Source organism: Triturus cristatus, chromosome 4_2 (genome assembly GCF_964204655.1).
Source record: "Triturus cristatus chromosome 4_2, aTriCri1.1, whole genome shotgun sequence".
Lineage (NCBI taxonomy): Eukaryota > Metazoa > Chordata > Amphibia > Caudata > Salamandridae > Triturus > Triturus cristatus.
In genome coordinates this window covers 51,530,470-51,550,541 of record NC_140586.1, presented here as the reverse complement: position 1 = coordinate 51,550,541, position 20,072 = coordinate 51,530,470, and the positions used below count along the sequence as shown (strand labels likewise).

The 20,072-nt window shown below is 45.4% G+C and overlaps 2 protein-coding genes across 2 annotated transcripts in view; one reads left to right on the top strand and one right to left on the bottom strand.

The window, feature by feature from the left end:
* The first annotated feature begins 5,137 nt into the window (after window positions 1-5,137).
* On the top strand, window positions 5,138-16,006 carry PSPN (persephin). Its single transcript, XM_085599878.1, has 2 exons — window positions 5,138-5,255; window positions 15,597-16,006. Exons 1-2 carry the CDS (start codon window positions 5,138-5,140, stop codon window positions 16,004-16,006), a joined length of 528 nt encoding a protein of 175 aa, XP_085456004.1.
* The window catches only part of ALKBH7 (alkB homolog 7, RNA demethylase), a 59,276-nt gene continuing 50,524 nt past the window's right edge, over window positions 11,321-20,072 (bottom strand). Inside the window, exon 4 of the mRNA XM_085600447.1 lies at window positions 11,321-17,395. Coding sequence (XP_085456573.1) covers window positions 17,242-17,395 — 154 coding nt within the window. The 3' untranslated portion in view covers window positions 11,321-17,241. The remainder of the gene's footprint in view (window positions 17,396-20,072) is intronic.

The following is a 20,072-nucleotide window of genomic DNA, read 5'->3' as shown; positions in this document are numbered from 1 at the left end:
ACTGGCTGGAGGCCATCCAGACCCCCCCTTCTCCCCCCCCTAACTGGAGAAAAGAACAGGGAGACCCTTTTGGGTCCTCAAACCTCTGAGGCCTCAAACCTCTGCGCCCCTCCAGGGAGGTTACTTACAAACGCCCCAGGGATTTGGGGCAAACCATTGATAGAGTAAATAAATCCTTAGCCGGGGAATCCCTGCCCCTCAAAGTTGTTCAGAAGAAACATCCAGCCAATCCCTTTACTTCTACTGGTGATTGGGGCATATTCCAAGGTCTACAACCTGACCAAGGACTCCCCAGGGGAGTCAAAGGGTGATCAGGATACGCTCGAACCTTGGTGTCCCAACAAAAATCCTAAACAGCAGTGCCCTTCTGCTGAAAATGATTCTACCGCTGTTACTCCTCCCTGTAATATGATGGACCCAACGAGATCTATCACCCTCGATTCACGGAGAGGTTCCCATTGCACAAGGTGGCTTCCTGTGTGGCAGGCGGATTCCGAAAGCCATTGAATAAGGAGACCTAGAACTGGCTCACAGCCCAGTGCCCAGAGCCCCAGGGCCACTCTGAAGGGTAAGGTGGCTTTAATGCCAGATATTGATTCCAGAATTGCTACCTTTCTAACCAAGTATATTAAGATCCAAAAAAGTGAGTGCACTGATCATTCCTGGTGGTCCTGCCAGGATAAGTTGTTAGACTTGGGAGGATCTCTGAGCAAAGTTCTAGATTTGGCAAAGAAGGCCACAAAATCCAGTTCCTTAACCCCTTCCCTGCTCATGACGGAACCGTTCCGTCATGAGCCACGGTTGGCGTGTGCTCATGACGGAACGGTTCCGTCATGACACTCCCGTTGGCGGCCGCTCCGCCTGCACGGGGCTGTTTCCCCGCCTGTGCGGGGGGACAACGCAAATGGGCGGAGTCATGACGGAACCGTTCCGTCATGAGCACAGCTCAACTGTGGCTCATGACGGAGCGGCTCCGTCATGAGCACAGGCCCACCGCGCTGCCCCCCTGCCCCCCCCAGCGCTGCAGCGGAATGTCCGCAGCAGCGAAGGGGTTAATTTCCCCCAAGATCCCATTGTGGTGGGCACAAAGTGTCATCATATTTTTTGGGAACGCTAACTGTGCTATAGCTACGGAGCAGCATACGTCTCTCCACATAAAAGTAGATGCAAAGCAGGGCGACCTAGCCTCTTCGGAGGCAGGCGCAGTAACCCTGGAGCTGCCTCTTTGGCAATCCTTTCATTAAAGAGCTGGAGAAATTTGTATCTACCTTGACCTCCCTGGACAAAGCCTAGGCTTCCATTAAGGAAGTCACTGCCCCATGGTTTTCCCTGGAGAGAGGCATGGAAGGGGCACTTGGCTGGCCGCTTCTACAACAATGCTCCCCAACATGGACAATAGGTCAAGAAGGGCTACTGGCAAAAGCAAACCAGGTTCAGCGTTTTTATCCCGGAAAGGGAGTGGCAAGACCAAGAGGCTCAGGGGAGCACAAACACAGGACACTGATCCTGTAAGTCTTCTCCTTTCTTCGTGTGTAAGAGTAGGGGGCAGGTTGGTAAAGTTCATCCTCAATTTGAGACAGTGAACAAGCAATGCTTCAGTCTTATAGACAGTCAACACTTTTCATGTAGAGTTCAATGGCTCACAAAGTCCGAATTCATGGCCACACCCGCTATCATACCGGGTGGACTTGCTCCTGATAGACAGAGAGGTGGTGGATCTAGAGAACGGTACCATCTCGAGGTCTTATCTCCATCCATGAGGATTTGTAAACAATCTTTCACCCTGTCACGCCTATGGCAGTTAATCGAATTGCTGCTGTTACACCACTTCAAAATGGAGGGCATCTACCTCTCTTGGGTCATTCTTCATCAAGGGGACTAGATAGTTTGTCTGGACCTCCCTCAAGCACGTACTGGGCAATCCCAATCTTCAAATCACACCGCAGGTTCATCAGGTGTATTCGGAAAAAACACGTCTGAATTCAAAACTCTTCACTTCAGCCTATCCTATGCACCATGGTGTTTCACCAAGGTCTTGAAGCTGGTGATGGAAGCATTCAGAGCCCAACCCTGGGCATCTGCCTCATCCTATACCTGGACATCGGCCTTCTGATGGATTAGTGCCGTAAGAAACGAACGGTCCATCTCATGAGGGCGGTTCCCATCCTGGGGACCTCAGAGTTTGTCATCAACAAGGAAAAATCCCTGCTGATCCCTTCCCACGAAGTAGCCTTTATGGGATTGATAATAGACTCTGCAAGAACTATACTCAGCCTTGCCTTAAAGAAGTTCAGATTCAACAAGAGTTAAGGAGGACACACTCCAAACCCAGACTGGTCTGCATCATATCGCAAGGATTGCGGGCCTGCTCCGCTCTTCGATATAAACACTCTTCCCAAGACTGGTCCACTACAGGGCTCTGCAGAGGCTCAAGGTCTCTCACCAAAGAGGCCCCACCTACTTAGTAGTTCCACTTCTGCAGCAAGCCAAAAAAGAAATCCATTGGTGGCTGGCCCACATAGATGCATGGAATGGACAAGCCGTCTTCGGATCAGACTCTGATGTGGTAACCGAATAAGATGTCATAAGATGGTACACCACGTGGGGAGTTAGCTAAAGGAGGCAGTTGACCTAAACAGGAGCTGAACCTTCACATCAACTGTTTGATATTCCTAGTGGGGTCCTTTGTGGTCAAGTGCTAGACCATGGAAAGGACATAATGCTGTATACTCCTCAAAATGCACAACATTTTGGCAGTAAGCTAAATAAACCACCTCGGGGGCAACAAAATCGAAAATCCTGAGATAGCCAAGGACACTTTTGCCTGGCAATCCGGTGGTGATGATGGTGGAGTACCTTCTTGGTACAAAGAACAGAGTAGTAGACAGGCATTCTAAACACGTACAAGATTTAATCATCTCAAAGCTGGACACAGACGTTTTCCACAAATTGGACCACACCTGGGTCCTGTCATGGTTGAACGGTTTGCATCATTGCTGGACCATTGGATCATCAAATCCTCCAGCTGGAGACTAGATCCAAGAGCAACAGCAATGGCTGGTTTCCTGCAAGATTGGAGCCAGGACAAGGGATATGCATTTCCTTCCTTCGCCATGATCTCAAGGGTCATAGCCCATGCCAGGGGGGCAGTGTGTGGAATGCAGTTTCTACTGGAACTTTCCTGGGATTCACCAATCTGCCTTTCCCCTACGTCTCTATATGATTCAGAATCCGGTGGGTCTTCCCCACCACCTAGTGACGGATGGCAGACTGTGATTGATGGCATAGTGTATTACCGGGGACACTTGGAAGAATCCACATCTATCTGTACAAGCTGAGGAACTCTTACAGAAAACATGGTTAAACAATATTGTTCAGGCTGGCAAATATGGCTCAGTTGCTGTATGCAACAACACTAGAATGCCATGGGGTCAGGGCATTGTGGATTCATGGGTGCCTGTAGTGCGAAGGGGGGTGACTGGAGATCCTATTTAAGGAATAGGAGGGCACTGACTGGTTAAGAAACTGTTGTTTGTACTCATTGTTTCTTGAGATATGTAGTTTGTGTATGCTGAAGCTTAACATGCTGCTCAAGAAAATAAAGAAGAAAATATTGCTTAAGCTTTGCCTCCAGGTCCCTAATAGAATTGAAACTTTACTTCACATTAGCTTGCAAATCTTGTATTACTGATGTAATTTTCTGACCTGGGGTCATGCAGCAGGGGAGGACTAAATTATACAGCAGGTTTGACCAATGTATGCAATAATAAAAGGGAAATAATGTGGCACAACCAGAGCTGCATTACCGTGTTTTTTGTTATTATAAAAACCATTAATACTGTCTGGGGAAAGGCGCACTTATTCGTTTTGGTTTAACACCTGAACACAGCAATCAGCAGCTGAAAGGTGACAAGTTAACATTTGTAAAGGGTCTGCTCCTGCACTGAACCACATGTGGCACTTTTCATTTAGTAACCTTTGATCTGATTGCGGTAGAAGCCTTTTTTAGTGAAATCTGCAACTTATTTGGCAGTTGATGGATGATGTGGCAAATCCATACTACGCAGAAATATTCTGTATAGTATTGTATAGTTCCAGTGTACCATCCTAGAGGTAGTCTAATCACTTTGCCCTAAAAGGCCGGCCGTTTTGTAATGGTTTAGTGGACATTCAGTTAATTTTACCCCTTGGGCAGTGCCACATTGGTGCCGTTTTATTTTGTCTTCCTGAGGGCTGTGCGTTTATTATCCTAGATGAGTGCAGGCTTGTTTTATGCCCCGGGAGCCTACCAGTTTGTACCCCTGAGGACAGTATGTTTACTGCAACACATTCGTTTTTGCTGCTCCGGAGCCAATCAGTTTATTGTGGCCTAGTGGACAGTATATTGGTTCTCCTAGTGCAAGAGGAGGTATCTGTACCCAAGCCTCATGACAAGGTACGTAAAGATGGAACCTTTTCTTGCACCGCCTGTAGACTGTCTGCATCACGTTCCCACAACAAATGGCAACGCAACCCAGTTCCTTCCAAAACGAAACATCTAAAAAAAAATGTGGATTTCTGCAATTCTCCAAATTTATGCAATAACTCGACCTGTCAAGCTTTTTTTTTTTCCAAAGGCATCCCAGACCTGCCTGTGATCAGCTCTGGAATTCCATTCAAACATCCAAGCCTTCAGGGATGTTTAACCCTTTTAGACCTGCAGAGAAGCCCCGACTCGGAACCCAATCTGTAAATCCCCTTTGGTCACCATGCAGACACACCACACAAGCTCTGCCTCAAAAAGGGTTTTCATACTGGCTCCACTGCATACTGTATTTAATGTGGGCTGGGGGGATCGCCATTTCTTTTGTAATATATAGGTTGGGTGGGTCAGAGGTTAAGTCTTCCACACTCGAATCCAGACCTGTGTGTGCCCACAAATGACCATCCCAGAGAAGCAGCTTGGAGTTCATCAGCTGGATTGAGTTTGGTGGTCCATCTCACCATCCACCCTCTCCTGTCGGACAATGAGGGATACAACCCCAAGGATGTTTTGGTGCTGTGGGGGTTAACCACCGCCTCCAGGGAAGGATATAAATTCTGGGAGCCCGGACCGCTTCCTCTTCACTCACACACCAGATGAAACCAGGCAGCAACCATGGGCCCCGAAGTGCTATTCAGCATTGCTGTCGTGATCCTGGCCAGCCTGGTCAATGTCAGTGCGACATCAAGGGAGTCGCCCCGGAGCTTCTTGCACCTACTGCGCTCACTGTCAGGTAAAGCATTTTCTGCCCTTCCCTGGAAGATCAGGGGCCAGTTAGCTGGCTGTTGGTGCTAACCTATGCTTATTTTGAAATACCCTTTATTTTAGTCATGTTATCTATGTGGACTGTCCATTGAAAAGTGGGTCTGCCATAGGGACTACCTGCAGGGTCCGTTGTCAAAGACAAATGTTAATTCTACAAACTGTTGTGGAGCTGCAGGTGACTAGTCTAGTATGTAATCAGGGTTGTAGTGAGTTGCAGATTTTACTACGCTTCTTTAAACCCCATACTTGGGCAAGCAGAATAACAGACAAAAAAATATTTTTGCATATAGAAAACGAACTATGTATCCCTTTTATTTAATTAACCCAATGTATGTAATTAAAGGCAGAAAATAAATTTTCTCCAAAATCTGTTTATTTTCAATTGTGAAAATGTAGTTTTGAGATCTCGAGCGCTTAATATTTACTTATTTGAATCTATCAGCTTTGAATGAGTAAATGCAAGATCATTAGACTGCAGTCAAACATCTGACGCTTGGCAGAGTACCCAGCATCCCCAATTAGCGGAAAGCCTTAATCAAACAGGAGTAATGCACGGATACTCAGGGATGTAATAAATAATCTAAACCGACTCGCTGAGGCTTAAATGCTTTCTGGCAACATCTGGTCATCGTTTCCCAAACAGTCTTGACCATCCATCAAATGAAAACATCCTGCCCAAACAGACGGTCAGGCGCAGGAGCCAAACATTTAAAACAGAAAGTGACGGCAGAGATCGTCCACCACATGTACTGGTCGGTGCACGCTCTGCCTCATCTTCCAACACAGATGCTACACAGTCTCCAGACTTACACCTGCCCTTGCAGCTTCACTGTCTCAAGAAGCTGCCTACAGCAGAATGACGCAATGCATTCATCCATTCATTCGCTCATTGTTGGGGTAGAGCTGGATTAAGAATCTGGAGGGTATATGAACTGGTTGTGGGAGGATGGGAGGTTATCAGGAGCATCACGTACACATGTCGCTGAACAAAAACAAGCAATAACCCACATGAAAATACCACAAAACCGACTTCCATGAGCACCCAAACACCTCATTCGGGCTTTCACCAGAATCATTCTGAGAATCGAGCATTATATCAAAGGCTTTGTTAGGCCTGGTATTTTATGCTTAAGTGACAGCCATCCAAGATATCTAAACACTTCAATCTCCTGTTCCCACCTTAGAAGTCAGCCAATCAAACACTTAGACATGACTACCAATAGCACACCATCAATCAATATTCAGCGAGATACAGGCGTTGCAGGGAAGTTCATTGCATTCGCAAGGTTTCCATTCCATTTGCTCCTCAACATTTTGTTCCCTTCCTAAAATTTCTGAAGTGGCAATTAGGTGTCATAAAGTGCTACAAAGAAACCCAACATAACAGTTTGTGCCGCGAGTACGGTCATAAAGGGGCCATCCAGGACAATGGAAAAAAACACAGTACTCTTTACCGAGCCATGTATCAGCACATTTTCTAATAATATTGATATGGTTTCCAGAGGATGCCTTTGATGATTTCTGGTTGCGTTTTTTGGGATCCAAAATGCTAATTCTTTGAGGGCGTTTGGTTGGAATTGGTTCCAGAATGACATCTGGTTTGATCTGGTTCAGTTTTATTTTCAAGAATGTGCCTTTGGTCATAGTGGCCGAGAAAGTCATTTGTTGGTGTCTTGCTGGGCTTTGTATTTCAGACCGTCCTTGGTTTGTCTTCTTGTTGGGAGTTGGATTCAATGCACCTTTGCTTGTTGGTGTCTGATTAAGAGTTGTATCTCAAGATGTGCCAATAACGTGTCTCACTTTGACATGGTCAGCAAGATTTGTATTCAAGAAATGGTTTCATTTGACTGCATCTGTTGGGTATTTGCAGATTCTAAAACGTCTCATTCTATTGACGTCTGGTTAAGGTTATTTTGGAATAAAAAACAACTATTGTTTTAATGTAAATAATTCATCTTCGAATTCCCAAATGACCCTTTGTTTGATGACCTCAGGTAGTGTGTTCAAATCTTTCACATCAATTGCAGGTGAGCCTTTAGTGTGCATGCAGATGCCCCTCACCGTGCAAAGAAAATTGTTGTACAAAATTATACGATATATGCCGGTCCAAAAACCATATGCTATCGAGCTAAGTATGTTTTTCAAACACATGAATATGAAAGGTATACCATTAAAGCTATGTTTGCCATTTTCCTAAAGTGCTTCTAGAATTCAAGTAAGGCAGCAGATTTTACCAGTGACGGCAAAAATCCAAATTCATGATAATACTTTTTAGGAAAATGCTCTACTCATGATACAGCTATACGAAATGCAGTTTTCCACATCCGCGATCAAAAATTCAATGTCATTGTCCTTACACCGTTCTCTCAGTCACTTACTTTTTCTTTGAGTTTTTTAATGATTTTGAAATTGTTAAATCTATTAGTCCGATGACAACAGACCTGTTAATTTGCGACCCTCAAATAAAAGTGGTTCGATATTTACCTCACCTAGTACTAACCAGTTATGATAAAGACTGCACCACTGTTACATTTCGGCAGGTCAAACCTTTAGAATTTAACGAGAAAAAAGGTCCATTATTTACAGGGACATGCAGATTTTTGGTGCAGTAAGCATTGAAATCTAAAGATTATTCCCAAATAAGTAATCCAGGCGATAATTATCGCTTTTGATAAATTCCTAACACTTCAGTATTGTATTTATCGCATCAGACATAGGCCTCTTGACATCAGGCCCAAAGTCTGTCCTTGAGGACTTAGTAAACATTGGTAAATATTGCTTTATGGTCTTGCAATAAAAAAATGCTCCTGTCCAAGCACTCAAAATAAATTCGCTAAAACAAATCTGGCGAGCACAACTGGCAGCGTTTCTGCAAAATCCATCCCAGTGTAGGCGGGTATGTGGTGAAATAAGCGACATCGTAGAAAATTTCAAAAGAGTAGCTAAGTGCCATGTTTGGCCTTAAGTCATGGCGTTACCATGTTTTTCAGATCTCACTGACTTTGCTGGTGTGCTTCAACAGTCTAATTAGATTTGCAGCAAATTCTCCGCGAGGCTTGGGATACGTAGCGCTGCACAGGGTGCCAAAATCTGGTACTTTCTCTTGGAGGGGAACCTGCTTCAGTTTAAAAGAATGCAAGCCTTGCGTGGTTCAGCGAAATACAATTGTCAATGTAAAGCAACAAGCCTTCCAAATAAATAGAAACAAAGCCATACGTCTGTATGCATATGTGTAGGTAGGTAGGTGAGGCGGTGGAACTAAAATAAACTAGAAACGTGGCTGGATGTATTTTCATGACCTGATGCGTCCTCAGAAAATACCTGGGAATGCAGAGGGATGGATGGAAAATCAATTAGCATGGTCTTGAGAAACTGTTAATATCATAAGCAGAGTCAATTCATCTAAGAAAAATGGATTCAAAGTTAACAGTCAAGCCCTCGATCTCCATCAAAAAACCCTGCCACCATATAATACTCCCAAACAGAAGAACCCTGTACCTGCATATTCACAAATTACAGGTATGTAATACCTCCTGGAGGTACAACCTTTCTAGGCGCTCACTAATTCCAGATATAGAAGACATTCGGCAAGTAGAATAATTCTATCCACTACCAAATTTGAAGTATTTAATCCTCGTGATGGCAGAACCTGTTTAGGCTTTCCCAAATTACAGGTATACAGCGCATCATACATGAAGAACCTGTGAATGCACCCCCAAATTACATGTATACAGCACTTTACATAGGAAGAACCTGTTTAGACATTCCCAAATTACAGGAAGAACCTGTATAGGCACTCCCAAATTACAGGTATACAGCACATCATACAGTAAGAACCTGTGTAGGCACGCCCAAATTACATGTATACAGCACATCATACAGGAAGAACCCATGTATGCACTCTCAAATTATAGGTATACAGCACCTTCTAGAGGAAGAACCTGTATAGGTATTCCCAAATTACAGCTATACAGCACAACATGCAGGAAGAACCTGTGTTGGCACTACCGAATTGTAGGTATACAGGACCTCATGCATGAAGAACATGTCTAGGACATCCCAAATTACAGGTATACGGCACATCATAAATGAAGAACCTGTGTAGGCACTCCCAAATTACATGTATACAGCACCTTACATAGGGAAAACCTGTATAGACATTCCCAAATTACAGGACGAACCGGTGTAGGCACTCCCAAATTACAGGAATACAGCACATCATACAGTAAGAACCTGTGTAGGCACGCCCAAATTACATGTACACAGCACATCATACAGGAAGAACTTGTGTATGCACTCCCAAATTATAGGTATACAGCACCTCATACAGGAAGAACCTGTGTATGCACTCCCAAATTAGAGGTATACAGCACCTCATACAGGAAGAACTTGTGTATGAACTCTCAAATTATAGGTATACAGCACCTTCTAGAGGAAGAACCTGTATAGGTATTCCCAAATTACAGCTATACAGCACAACATGCAGGAAGAACCTGTGTTGGCACTCCCAAATTATAGGTATACAGTACCTCATACAGGAAGAACCTGTATAGGCATTCCCAAATTACAGGTATACAGTACAAAATGCAGGAAGAACCTGTGTTGGCACTTCCAAACTCTGGGTATACAGGACCTCATGCATGAAGAACAGGTCTAGGCACTCCCAAATTACAGGTATACGGCACCTCATACAGGAATAACCTGTGTAGGCACTTTCAAATTACAGGTATACAGCACATCACACAGGAAGAACTTGTGTATGCACTCCCAAATTATAGGTATACAGCACCTCATACAGGAAGAACCTGTGTATGCACTCTCAAATTATAGGTATACAGCACCTTCTAGAGGAAGAACCTGTATAGGTATTCCCAAATTGCAGCTATACAGCACAACATGCAGGAAGAACCTGTGTTGGCACTCCCAAATTATAGGTATACAGTACCTCATACAGGAAGAACCTGTATAGGCATTCCCAAATTACAGGTATACAGCACCACATGCAGGAAGAACCTGTGTTGGCACTTCCAAACTGTGGGTATACAGGACCTCATGCATGAAGAACAGGTCTAGGCACTCCCAAATTACAGGTATACGGCACCTCATACAGGAATAACCTGTGTAGGCACTTTCAAATTACAGGTATACAGCACATCACACAGGAAGAACTTGTGTAGGCGCTTCCAAATTATAGGTATACCGCACCTCATACAGCAACACTCCCCATTCTCAATACAGCATCTCGTTGGGTCGAGCTTTTCTTGGGCGCTCTCTAATTTAAGTAATTTAGTATATTTTGCAGGAAGAAACCTGCTTAACTGTATCCACAAATTAGCTTTACGTCACTATTCACTGGCAGAACCGTGCTTTCAAGAAGTTTAAAGTTAGTTGTATTGAACCACGTTGCCAGTAGGACATAGCTTCTAAATCACAGTGGTGACCCAGGTCATAAAGCACACAATGGTTATATGACTCTGGTCCGTGCACTGCAAAGTTATAGGTCTTGATAGCCTTATTGGCTTAGGCCACTGCTTCCACGTACTCTGAAACTACAGGTATAAAGAACCTGAATAAAATAATCCCGCTTCTTCTGTGCACTCCCTTATTCGTCACATTACACCTCGTGTGGGTAGACTCCAGGCTTCTATCTCCCCACCACGAGACCTCGATCAGTACCCCCGAATAATATGCGAGGCCTCTATCAGTTTCTTAACACAGTCTGACTATCCTAAATGCACTGATGCATAAAAATAGGCATTCTCGAGTGAAGCTCTTGGTCTGCATTGTTTAGAATGTGGAATTCTTCAGAGGTCAAACCTGAAAAGCTATGTGGCTGGACGCAGCAAATAATGTGTTCTTATTTTCGGGTGCAGTTTATAGACAGATGGTTTGACAGCTTATTGCAATGAGGTTTTCTGTCTCTCAGGTCGAATCCAAGAAATACATATTTAGACTTTCATCCTTCTGAGGTCGATATAACTTTACCACCGATTGGGTAATAATGACATCTATTATGCAAGGGCCTAGAGGCAGTTTTGGAATTGTTTCATGATGTTATTTTTTTTTTGAGGTTAGATATCTTTATTGTTTGATTAATTAAAATCTTACAATAAAACAAATTCATACAATAATCCATTACATATACTTTAAATAGTAACAAATCCTTAAAATTCAATACATCTTTTAGTGTTTACAATAAAATTCATACATTTAAAACTTTATGATGTAAAAAAAAAATACGTTTTTAATTATATAATGGCCCTTAAAATGTCAAAGTAATGTTTTCCTTGTGTCAGCGAGGGTGCCAGCAGGCCCGGGTATCGTTCGAATCCGATGTACACATAATACCAGGTGTTCCTGTGCACTCCATAGTGAAAGCCTGTGCCTACTGGCACCGGCGTACATGGTGGCATGTCCACACATATCCAACTCTGCATTTGGATATTTCATCCTGACCCGCCTAGTCGCACTTATGACCTGCTCAACCTGGACTGTCCAGCTTGTCTGTCTGAACTGCTCTCTAACCATTCGCTGGATCGGGCTGCTGCCTGAACCGCTCAGTCTGTCCTAGTTGGGTTGTCAGTCCTGACTGAATTGTTCACTCCGTTTGTGGCGGTCTGTCTGTAATTATGAACGTCAATTCATCAAAATGTCAGGGGTAGCGGAAGCCCATCACATGCCATGAGTTTACTTTCACTCACACATGCTTCCACATACATTCACACACACGGCCGGACTGGCCGCAGCAGGCACCTGGCGTTTTCCTGGTGAGACGGAGGGATGGGTGGCCGGTTTTGCAACAGTATTTCTCACTAGCAAGCTCCCTTACCCCCGCGGCCGGTCGCGCAGCAATCTGTGAGGGCTGGTGGCGGTTCCTAGTCCGGCCCTGTTCACACATACAATGACTATCACAAACGCACTCTCACCTACAAGCACGCACACAACATACATTTAAGAGCATTTTTGCTTACCTCAGCTGACAGGGAGTTATCCTCCACCTAATTGTACTTCATTTTTTATTTATATTATTTACAATTAGCGTAGTAAAAAAAACTGACAAAACAAATAAAATTGGAGCCCCACCTGACGTCCATAAGTACAGCCGCCCCTGTGTTCCTCTCACTGATTTTGCCACCTCTGAGGCCAGGGTTCCAAAGGCAGTGCCAGGGATCGCAAGCTAGGGGTTGCAGATGCGATCCCCAACGATGTCCACGTCTGTAATGCTCCATCTGAGCTGTCCAGTCTGCCCAATCTGGGATGTGTTATCCTGTCTGAATTATTCAGTCTGTGGCGATCTACCAGAGACTTTATGTCTGCCTGTACATGTCTGTGACCCGCTCAATCTGTTCTGCTCTGCCGGTGCCGTTCAGTCTGTCTCTTCTGTACTCAGCCACTCCGTCGGCCCTTACTCATGTCTCTAGAAATCTAAATGTGTCTACGCGAGCTGCTCAGTCTGCCCGTCCTCATCTGTCTGCTCCTCAAGGTCTGTCTCTGCTGCTCGCTGCTGTTTTGAGAACCTCTCAGGCCTGCTGTGCTAGTCTCTGTGTACTGCTCTGTCGCTTACGCCAGTACTGATGGCGTCTCTGTAATAGCCCGTTTAAATCTTTCGGATCTGCTCTGAACAGTTTTGAAGACAAGGCAAAATTGAAGGGTTATTTAGATTTAGGCAGATACCGGACATCCACCAAAATTGTCAAATGTTCCAACCACCCAATTAAAAGTGTATACATTGGTGTATTTAACTTTCTAAATAGGACAGATGTGACATCCGCCAAACTCTAAATACCTCCTTAGCCCAGTGGGCGCAAAGCATGGAATCCCAAGACAACCCATGTTCTGTTTACCCACACCATCATCATCTTTTCTCTACTTCAGTATATATGTATCGCTCTTGTTCCTCCTCTTTTACCCAAAGGTTAACTTTATGGCTCCTCTCTGAACCCCCTAAACCTAACACTATTTGAACCCTGGCATTCTGCGTTTTCCTATTCCTTTCGCCTCCCCGACTCTTACTCTTTAGGTATCACTTCTATCTCCTACCTCTGGGTCTCTGTACTCTGAAACTTCTGTTCTCTACGGTCATGGCAATTCGTCCTTCGCATTACTCCCACCCCGCCTTCCCGCTCTTCAACACTATTATCCCTTAACCGTTCCTATCTCCCCTTTTGAAAGGTTTTATGTCTCGCCTGCCAGGCAGCACCCACTCCTTATCCTTGGTTTTGTCACTCATTTGTTTGTTTCTTATTCAATGGCTTTCCTTCCTGTTCTTGTGTTTGTCCCTCCCTGAAGCATGGCCTCTTTACGATCCTTTTGATTGGGTACTAATATACTTCCCCAACTCACCTTTAGGAAACAACTTTTTTTCTTTTTCATCCAGGACTCTGTGAGAGTGCATGTGTTTTCTAGTTATCTTCCTCATGTGCTCATTCCACCCCTTCCCTCAATGCACTTCCCACCTTCCCAGCACAGCAAGAGAGATATTTTTGCTGGGGTTTGGCTGACAAGCACATTTTAAGGGTTGATTTGGTTTTATCTCCTGCATTTTATAGACTGCATGAAAGCACAAGCTGGCACACAAAGGCTTTTATGGCGCGGGGAAGGCCATCTGCTGCACTCATCAGCAAGCATCTGGCACAGAATATGTACTTATCATGACACTTCTCATGGAGGCCCATACAGGAGTTCCCTAAGCTGCTGCAGAGGACCAAATGGCTAAATAGTGTGGAAAGCAAATTTGGCCTAGACAAGAGTTTCCCTTTACATTTAGACACTTCCTTATTCTTTTTACATTCTGTCTGAGTGAAAAGTATTTGAAAAATTAACCATGCCATTTATAAAGATTGATACCATTTAATTTGATGTACAATTTGTGAGGTACCATATTATATTTGGGTGTTTTCATTCCATTTTCTTTAACTTTTTAAAAGCAATACTTTACCAATGTTGGCTCATCCAACAGCTCTGCAATCACATATAAAGTCGAGACCTATTGGCTTTGCTTTTTTTTAAATTTGTAGTTATAAGTTTACATTTGTTCACTTTTGGAGCAATTGCCCTTGTTCATCTGCATTGTGTTATTTGAAGTTACTTGTAAGCGGGTGAATTTTCTTTCTCAATGGTTGGTTTACTGTGAAGTGTGCTTATGCTGACTGTAATATAAGAACATAAGTAAATAAGGACAGTGCCAAGTGTGCAGATTCAGAGGGCCACTTATCAATGCATGGAGTACCAAGTCACATCTCCTCCCCATACTCAATGACCTTATTCTTTCTGAATGGACTGTGTGTAAAAATGCCACCGTGACACTGGACCAGAGTGAAAAAGTCCTAAGCTACATAGACAGTTCCATCTTAGCCACTAATGTGGGCTTCTGCCAATAGCGCATAGGTTATACCCTGGTTGTGCTGGGACACTCCTGCACATATGGGCACTACCACAGAGCTGGAGATGGACACTTGGCACACACAGGAATAGACCATCCTCACAATTCTGGCACCAAGCTGGTACCCAGATCACCAGCTATGGGGCTTTGCTATGATCTCCTCTAGATCTCCAGTCTAGGAACGCACGGATTATAACAACTTCACCTTGGCTGAGGTCAAAGGCAGGGTGTCCTAGCCTGGTGTAGTTCCATCTCTCTAAAAGACTACATTCAACTTACTTGCCACATTAAGTAGCAAGGATATGCAGTGTAGTGACTCCTGCCAATACATTACATTTAAATGATCACCCTCAAAGCACCGGACCTCTGCCTCTTCCTCTTTAAACTTCCTAGAGACAGAGATACAGAAGTTGGTTTAAAGGACTCCCTGGCCACAGGGACGGTTGCCAGTCCACCACTTAAAAATGTAGTAGCAAGACTGCAAGAACTCAAAACAACAACTCTTTCACAGTAGCAAATGATGGAGAATGAACTGCTGTTAAATATTGAACTAGAGCCAACTTCCGCAGTGCTTGGCTGTCTTCCACCTGAATTCCGTTAGTTGACAAAGACTTTCTGCTTTTTGATATGAATTCAGAATGGTACTAGTCAGAGAAACACGCCTTCTGACCCGGTCCCTAGCTGTGTATCTCCTATGTAGGCACAAACAAACTGAAGCATTCACAGGAGGTTTGGTGGAAGTTAGGATTATAATGTTTGCACAAAATACTTTGCCAGTATTGAAAGGCCAAGCCAATGTTAGTGTGTCAATCGCTGAAGCTTAGATTCATCAATGCGTTTCTAAAATGCGACACTTTCAACTCTTCTTCAGGATAGTGCTTTTTTCGAGATTCAACTCATTGTATTTCTCTTGCTCTCTTTTTTTAGACCAACACATGCTGAGGAAAGACCCCCAGCCTTCCGCTGCGGCTGAAGTGACCACATTGGAGGCCAGAAACCGCCAGAAACGCAGAGTGAATGGGAGCCGCCAGGACCGCGAGTGCCGCCTGAAGAGCCTCCTGCTGCCAGTGAAGGACCTGGGCTTGGGCTACGAGTCCGAAGAGAGCATCCTCTTTAAGTTCTGCGGGGGCACATGCCCTCGGGCTCGCACCAACCATGACCTGACGCTGTCTGTACTGCTGCAAAAGAGCGACATCCCAGCCATTATCGAGGACAAGATCTTTAGTGACCCCTGCTGCCGGCCCTTGCACTACGAGGACGTGGTCTTCCTCGATGACAGCCACCAGTGGCGCACCGTGGAGAAGCTCTCAGCCTCAGCGTGTGGCTGCGTGGGCTGAAGAGACACCAGTAAAGGGTCTCTCTGTTACGAGATGCCTCAGTCTACTCCAGATTCTGAAGTATATGATGGTTCAGGATCCACAAACTGCTATGGACCCCAAAAGGCCAGGATACTCCTTACCCAGGTGGGACCACAAGAGGTCACAGCATTCTAGACCAGTAAAGGTCGAACTGCTGCAGACCTCAAAAAGCCAGACTGCTTCAGATTACTTTGTGATCCCAAAAACAAGGACAGATGCTTCTAAAGGACTCCAAAATGACAATGGACTCTGCTCCCAAAAAAAGCAACGCCCCACAAGGTATATAAGGTTTGCAACCTCAAAAGAGAGTCTGACACTGCTTTCTGTCTATGAAGAGTCACTAATGCAAGCTTGCTTGAACCCTGTGCGTAACTAAACCTCGGTTACAGCGCCAGAAGTCTATAGACTGATGAAATGGGAGACACTCTGAGCACCTCCGTCAAGTAGTACTAAACCTACACGTACTCAAAGGATAAATTCTAACCCAAGTAAGGTTACTGGTTGCCCTGACACCTGCATGGCGCTAGCTTTTAGACCTGCATTGACCCCTTTGGAGGTTTAGCAACAAAATGTCCCTGCTTCCACCCACAGCTCCTGTTACCTTTCCGTGGACTATGGCTGTAAACAGTGTCACTCCACTGCAGGATATGTGCATCCCTCACAGGCTTTGTCTTCAAGTGTCCCAGTTCTCTACATTATGATAAAAACCTCAGTCTTGTACAGTACGATAAGAGCTATTTATGTTTTATAACTTATTTATTTATTAAAGTGCTCTCTCCTACATGATTTTATTTATACAGTCTGTTGTCAGTGCCTCTTCTGTTATCATAAAAACTAAAGTAGTACAAAAATAAAACTTCTGTGAAAAGAGAGAACCTTGTCCATACCACAGGATGGCGAGGTGGTGGAGAAGGGCCATCTCTAGAGGTAGAAGGACACACCCTTTTATTACATATCCTCGTGGGGGCCAAGGGAGTACATGGTGAAAAGTAGGCAACGTTAGCTGTTTTTTTGCCCACTCAGAACGAGTGTTGACTTTGCTATGTTGAGAGTAAAAACAAAACTGGGTGCTTACAAGGCCAAACACCCCATGGCGCCACTTGCATCCTTCGGTTTATCCAAGGCCTGCCACCTCTGGGTGCTGTGGCAATCTCTGGGACTGTTCAAGATCCCACACCTAAGGGCGCGCGCCACTGAGATGAGTGTCTGTGCTGTCAGGATGCTGGAAATACACTGTCCCCCAGCTCTGCCTCTGGAAGGTTCCGGCAGATCACCGCGATCCGGCGCTCACGGGGGACCCGCTGCCCATTGAAAACAGATTGCTCGTCCATCAGAATTTCATGTGTGAATTCGTAGCGGGCTCTGCCACTGTGGAAAGAAGAAGAGTAGACGTGATCAGCCCAGGTTGGCACCTGTGCCCTGCTTTGCCAGCAGCTGCCACTTGTGTGCACACACACACACAAACACAAACACACGCACACACACAAGCGCGCACACACGCGCGCACACACGCGCGCACACACACGCACACACACACACACACACACACACCGCCCCCCCCATGTAGGTCCACCGGTAAATAGGAGCTCGCTGGGTGCCTCCCAGAGGGAGAGGAACATAAGTCTAGGTTCAGGTACATATATTTATGACAAGTTATACTTGGATCTTCCCAAACATTACCTATCCAATCGGAGAAGATCTAAAGAGAAGAGACAGAGAAATGTGCTTCGTCCCATCATCCCTAAACAAGATGTGACCCAATGAACAAGTTACTTACCTTCGGTAACGATAGATCTGTAAGAAACATTCGTTAGTTTGATTCCTCACCTTTGAATATCCCCAGGCGTCAAGCTGGATCCGGAAAGATTTTTCGTCAGCAATACCCTTGCGCGTCGCTAGGCGTCGTCTGCGGCTCCGCGTCCATCGTCGGCGTCGTGATCGCCGGGATGACGTCGGAGTACTTAGACGCCGCCCTCGCGCGCAGACACCAGTTCTTGTACATAGCTTTCCGTGCCAGGAACACAGAGCCATGTAAGAGACCGACACTGGTGCCAAAAATTCTAGGGCCCTGAAAGGGATGACCTCAACCCTAGATATCGGTTCGCAGAACGGGGAGGATGGGTGGGGCGGTGAGGAATCTAACTAACTAATGTTTCTTACAGATATATCGTTACCGAAGGTGAGTAACTTGTTCATCTGAAAGAAACACGTTAGTTAGATTCCTCACCTTAGAATAGATACCTCAGCAAGATCAACCCCGGTGGTGGGTCTGCGAACCAAGATCACACCAGAAAGTCCTAGAGAACAGAACGGCCAAAGAAGCCGTCTCTCCGGACTTTGCTGTCCAGGCAATAGTGTTTGGCAAACGTGTGCAGCGAGGCCCACGTTGCTGCCTGACAAATGTCCTCCAAGGGGACTCCCCGGCTCAGAGCAGTGGTCGCCGCTGTGGCCAGAGTGGAATGGGCCCTAGACCCTACAGGAGGTTCCTTTTTAGCTAAGGAATAACAGGCCTTGATACACAAAACGACCCACCGAGGGATGGTTCGCTTGTGCACCGCCCGCCCCTTCTTAGCGCCCACGTAGCTAACAAAGAGTTGGTCATCCACCCGGAACTGTTTGGTGCGGTCCAGATAGAAGGACAGCGCCAGTTTTGGGTCCAGGCGGTGGAGCCTCTCTTCCTCTTTCGAGGGAGGCGGAAAGAAGGTGGGCAGTGTAACAGACTGTCCGATGTGAAAGGCAGTTACCACTTTAGGGAGAAAGGAAGGACGAGTCCTGAGAACAACTTTGTCCGGATGGACGGTAAGGAAAGGAGGCTTAGAAGAGAGAGCCTGGAGCTCACTCACCCTTCTAGCAGAGGTGATGGCAACCAGGAAAGCAGTCTTAAGAGTCAGAAGACGAAGGGGACAATTATGAAGTGGCTCAAAGGGAGCGCACATCACATAGGTCAATACTAGATTCAAATCCCACTGAGGTATTACGAAAGGGACAGGAGGAAACATGTGAGTAATGCCCTTAAAGCAGAGGTCTTCAAACTTTTTTACTCTGAGCCCCCCCTAAGCAAAATGTTTTGAGGTCAGGCCCCCCTCCAAAACTTCATGACAAGGATTGGCGGAGCGGGAGGGACATGGCTGCGTGCAGGGAGCGGGGCTTATGAGATGATTTCAGGAATACTTTTTCTATAGCTTATGAACTGCACCAAATATGAGACTTATAAAACAGCAAATGCATCAAACAAAAACAGATATCCCAAACAAACTGCTCCCCATAATTGGGGTGTTGTGAGCCCCTCACACTCTTTGACCCCAATGCAACTATACATGCTGCACTAATGATAACTGAAGTCCTGAGTAGCAGGCTATCTCCTTTGCCTTTTTTACCTCTTCCCCTCCATGATGGATCATCACCTCTGTCCTAATGCTTGAAAGGACAATAAGCTCTGATGCCCCTTTTTTTAAAGGTAGACAGTCATAATTGTGATGCAGTGGGCCCCCCAACATCCATGGGCCCCAGTCCTGCTGCATCTGCTCCTTTATGATAACCAGCAGTGGCCACTTACACACTTGGCATCAGTACCAGCTTCACTAATGAATGTCCCTTTAAAAAAACCAAAAACACTTATATTGTCCCCTTCTTTGGGGTATCTCGCTGAAGAAGCAGTCTCTGGCCATTTGTAAACATAAAAATGAGTCTGCATTCAGTGCTCCCTATTCTGGGCCTTCTCTTTGACAATATCTATGAATCTCGCTCCTTTCCTCTGTCTCCTAGACCATTACTGTGAGGCCCCCAGGGATTGAGAGGATTAGGGCTCTGCATCTGATTGCAACCCTGCTGGCCTTCTACCTGCTACTATCATTCAGGAAGGAGGCCCGGGGCAACGCCGGACAGTGCGTTGTCTCACGCCCTGAGTGGTTACCAGGAGCGGCAGACTTAGCCCCGATATTTATACAGGCACGTACCTTCTTTGCGTGACAGGACATTGGCAACTACTCCACTTGATCCTGCGATATAAGGTTGGTGTATCGGCCTGCCAACACTGAGACTTTAG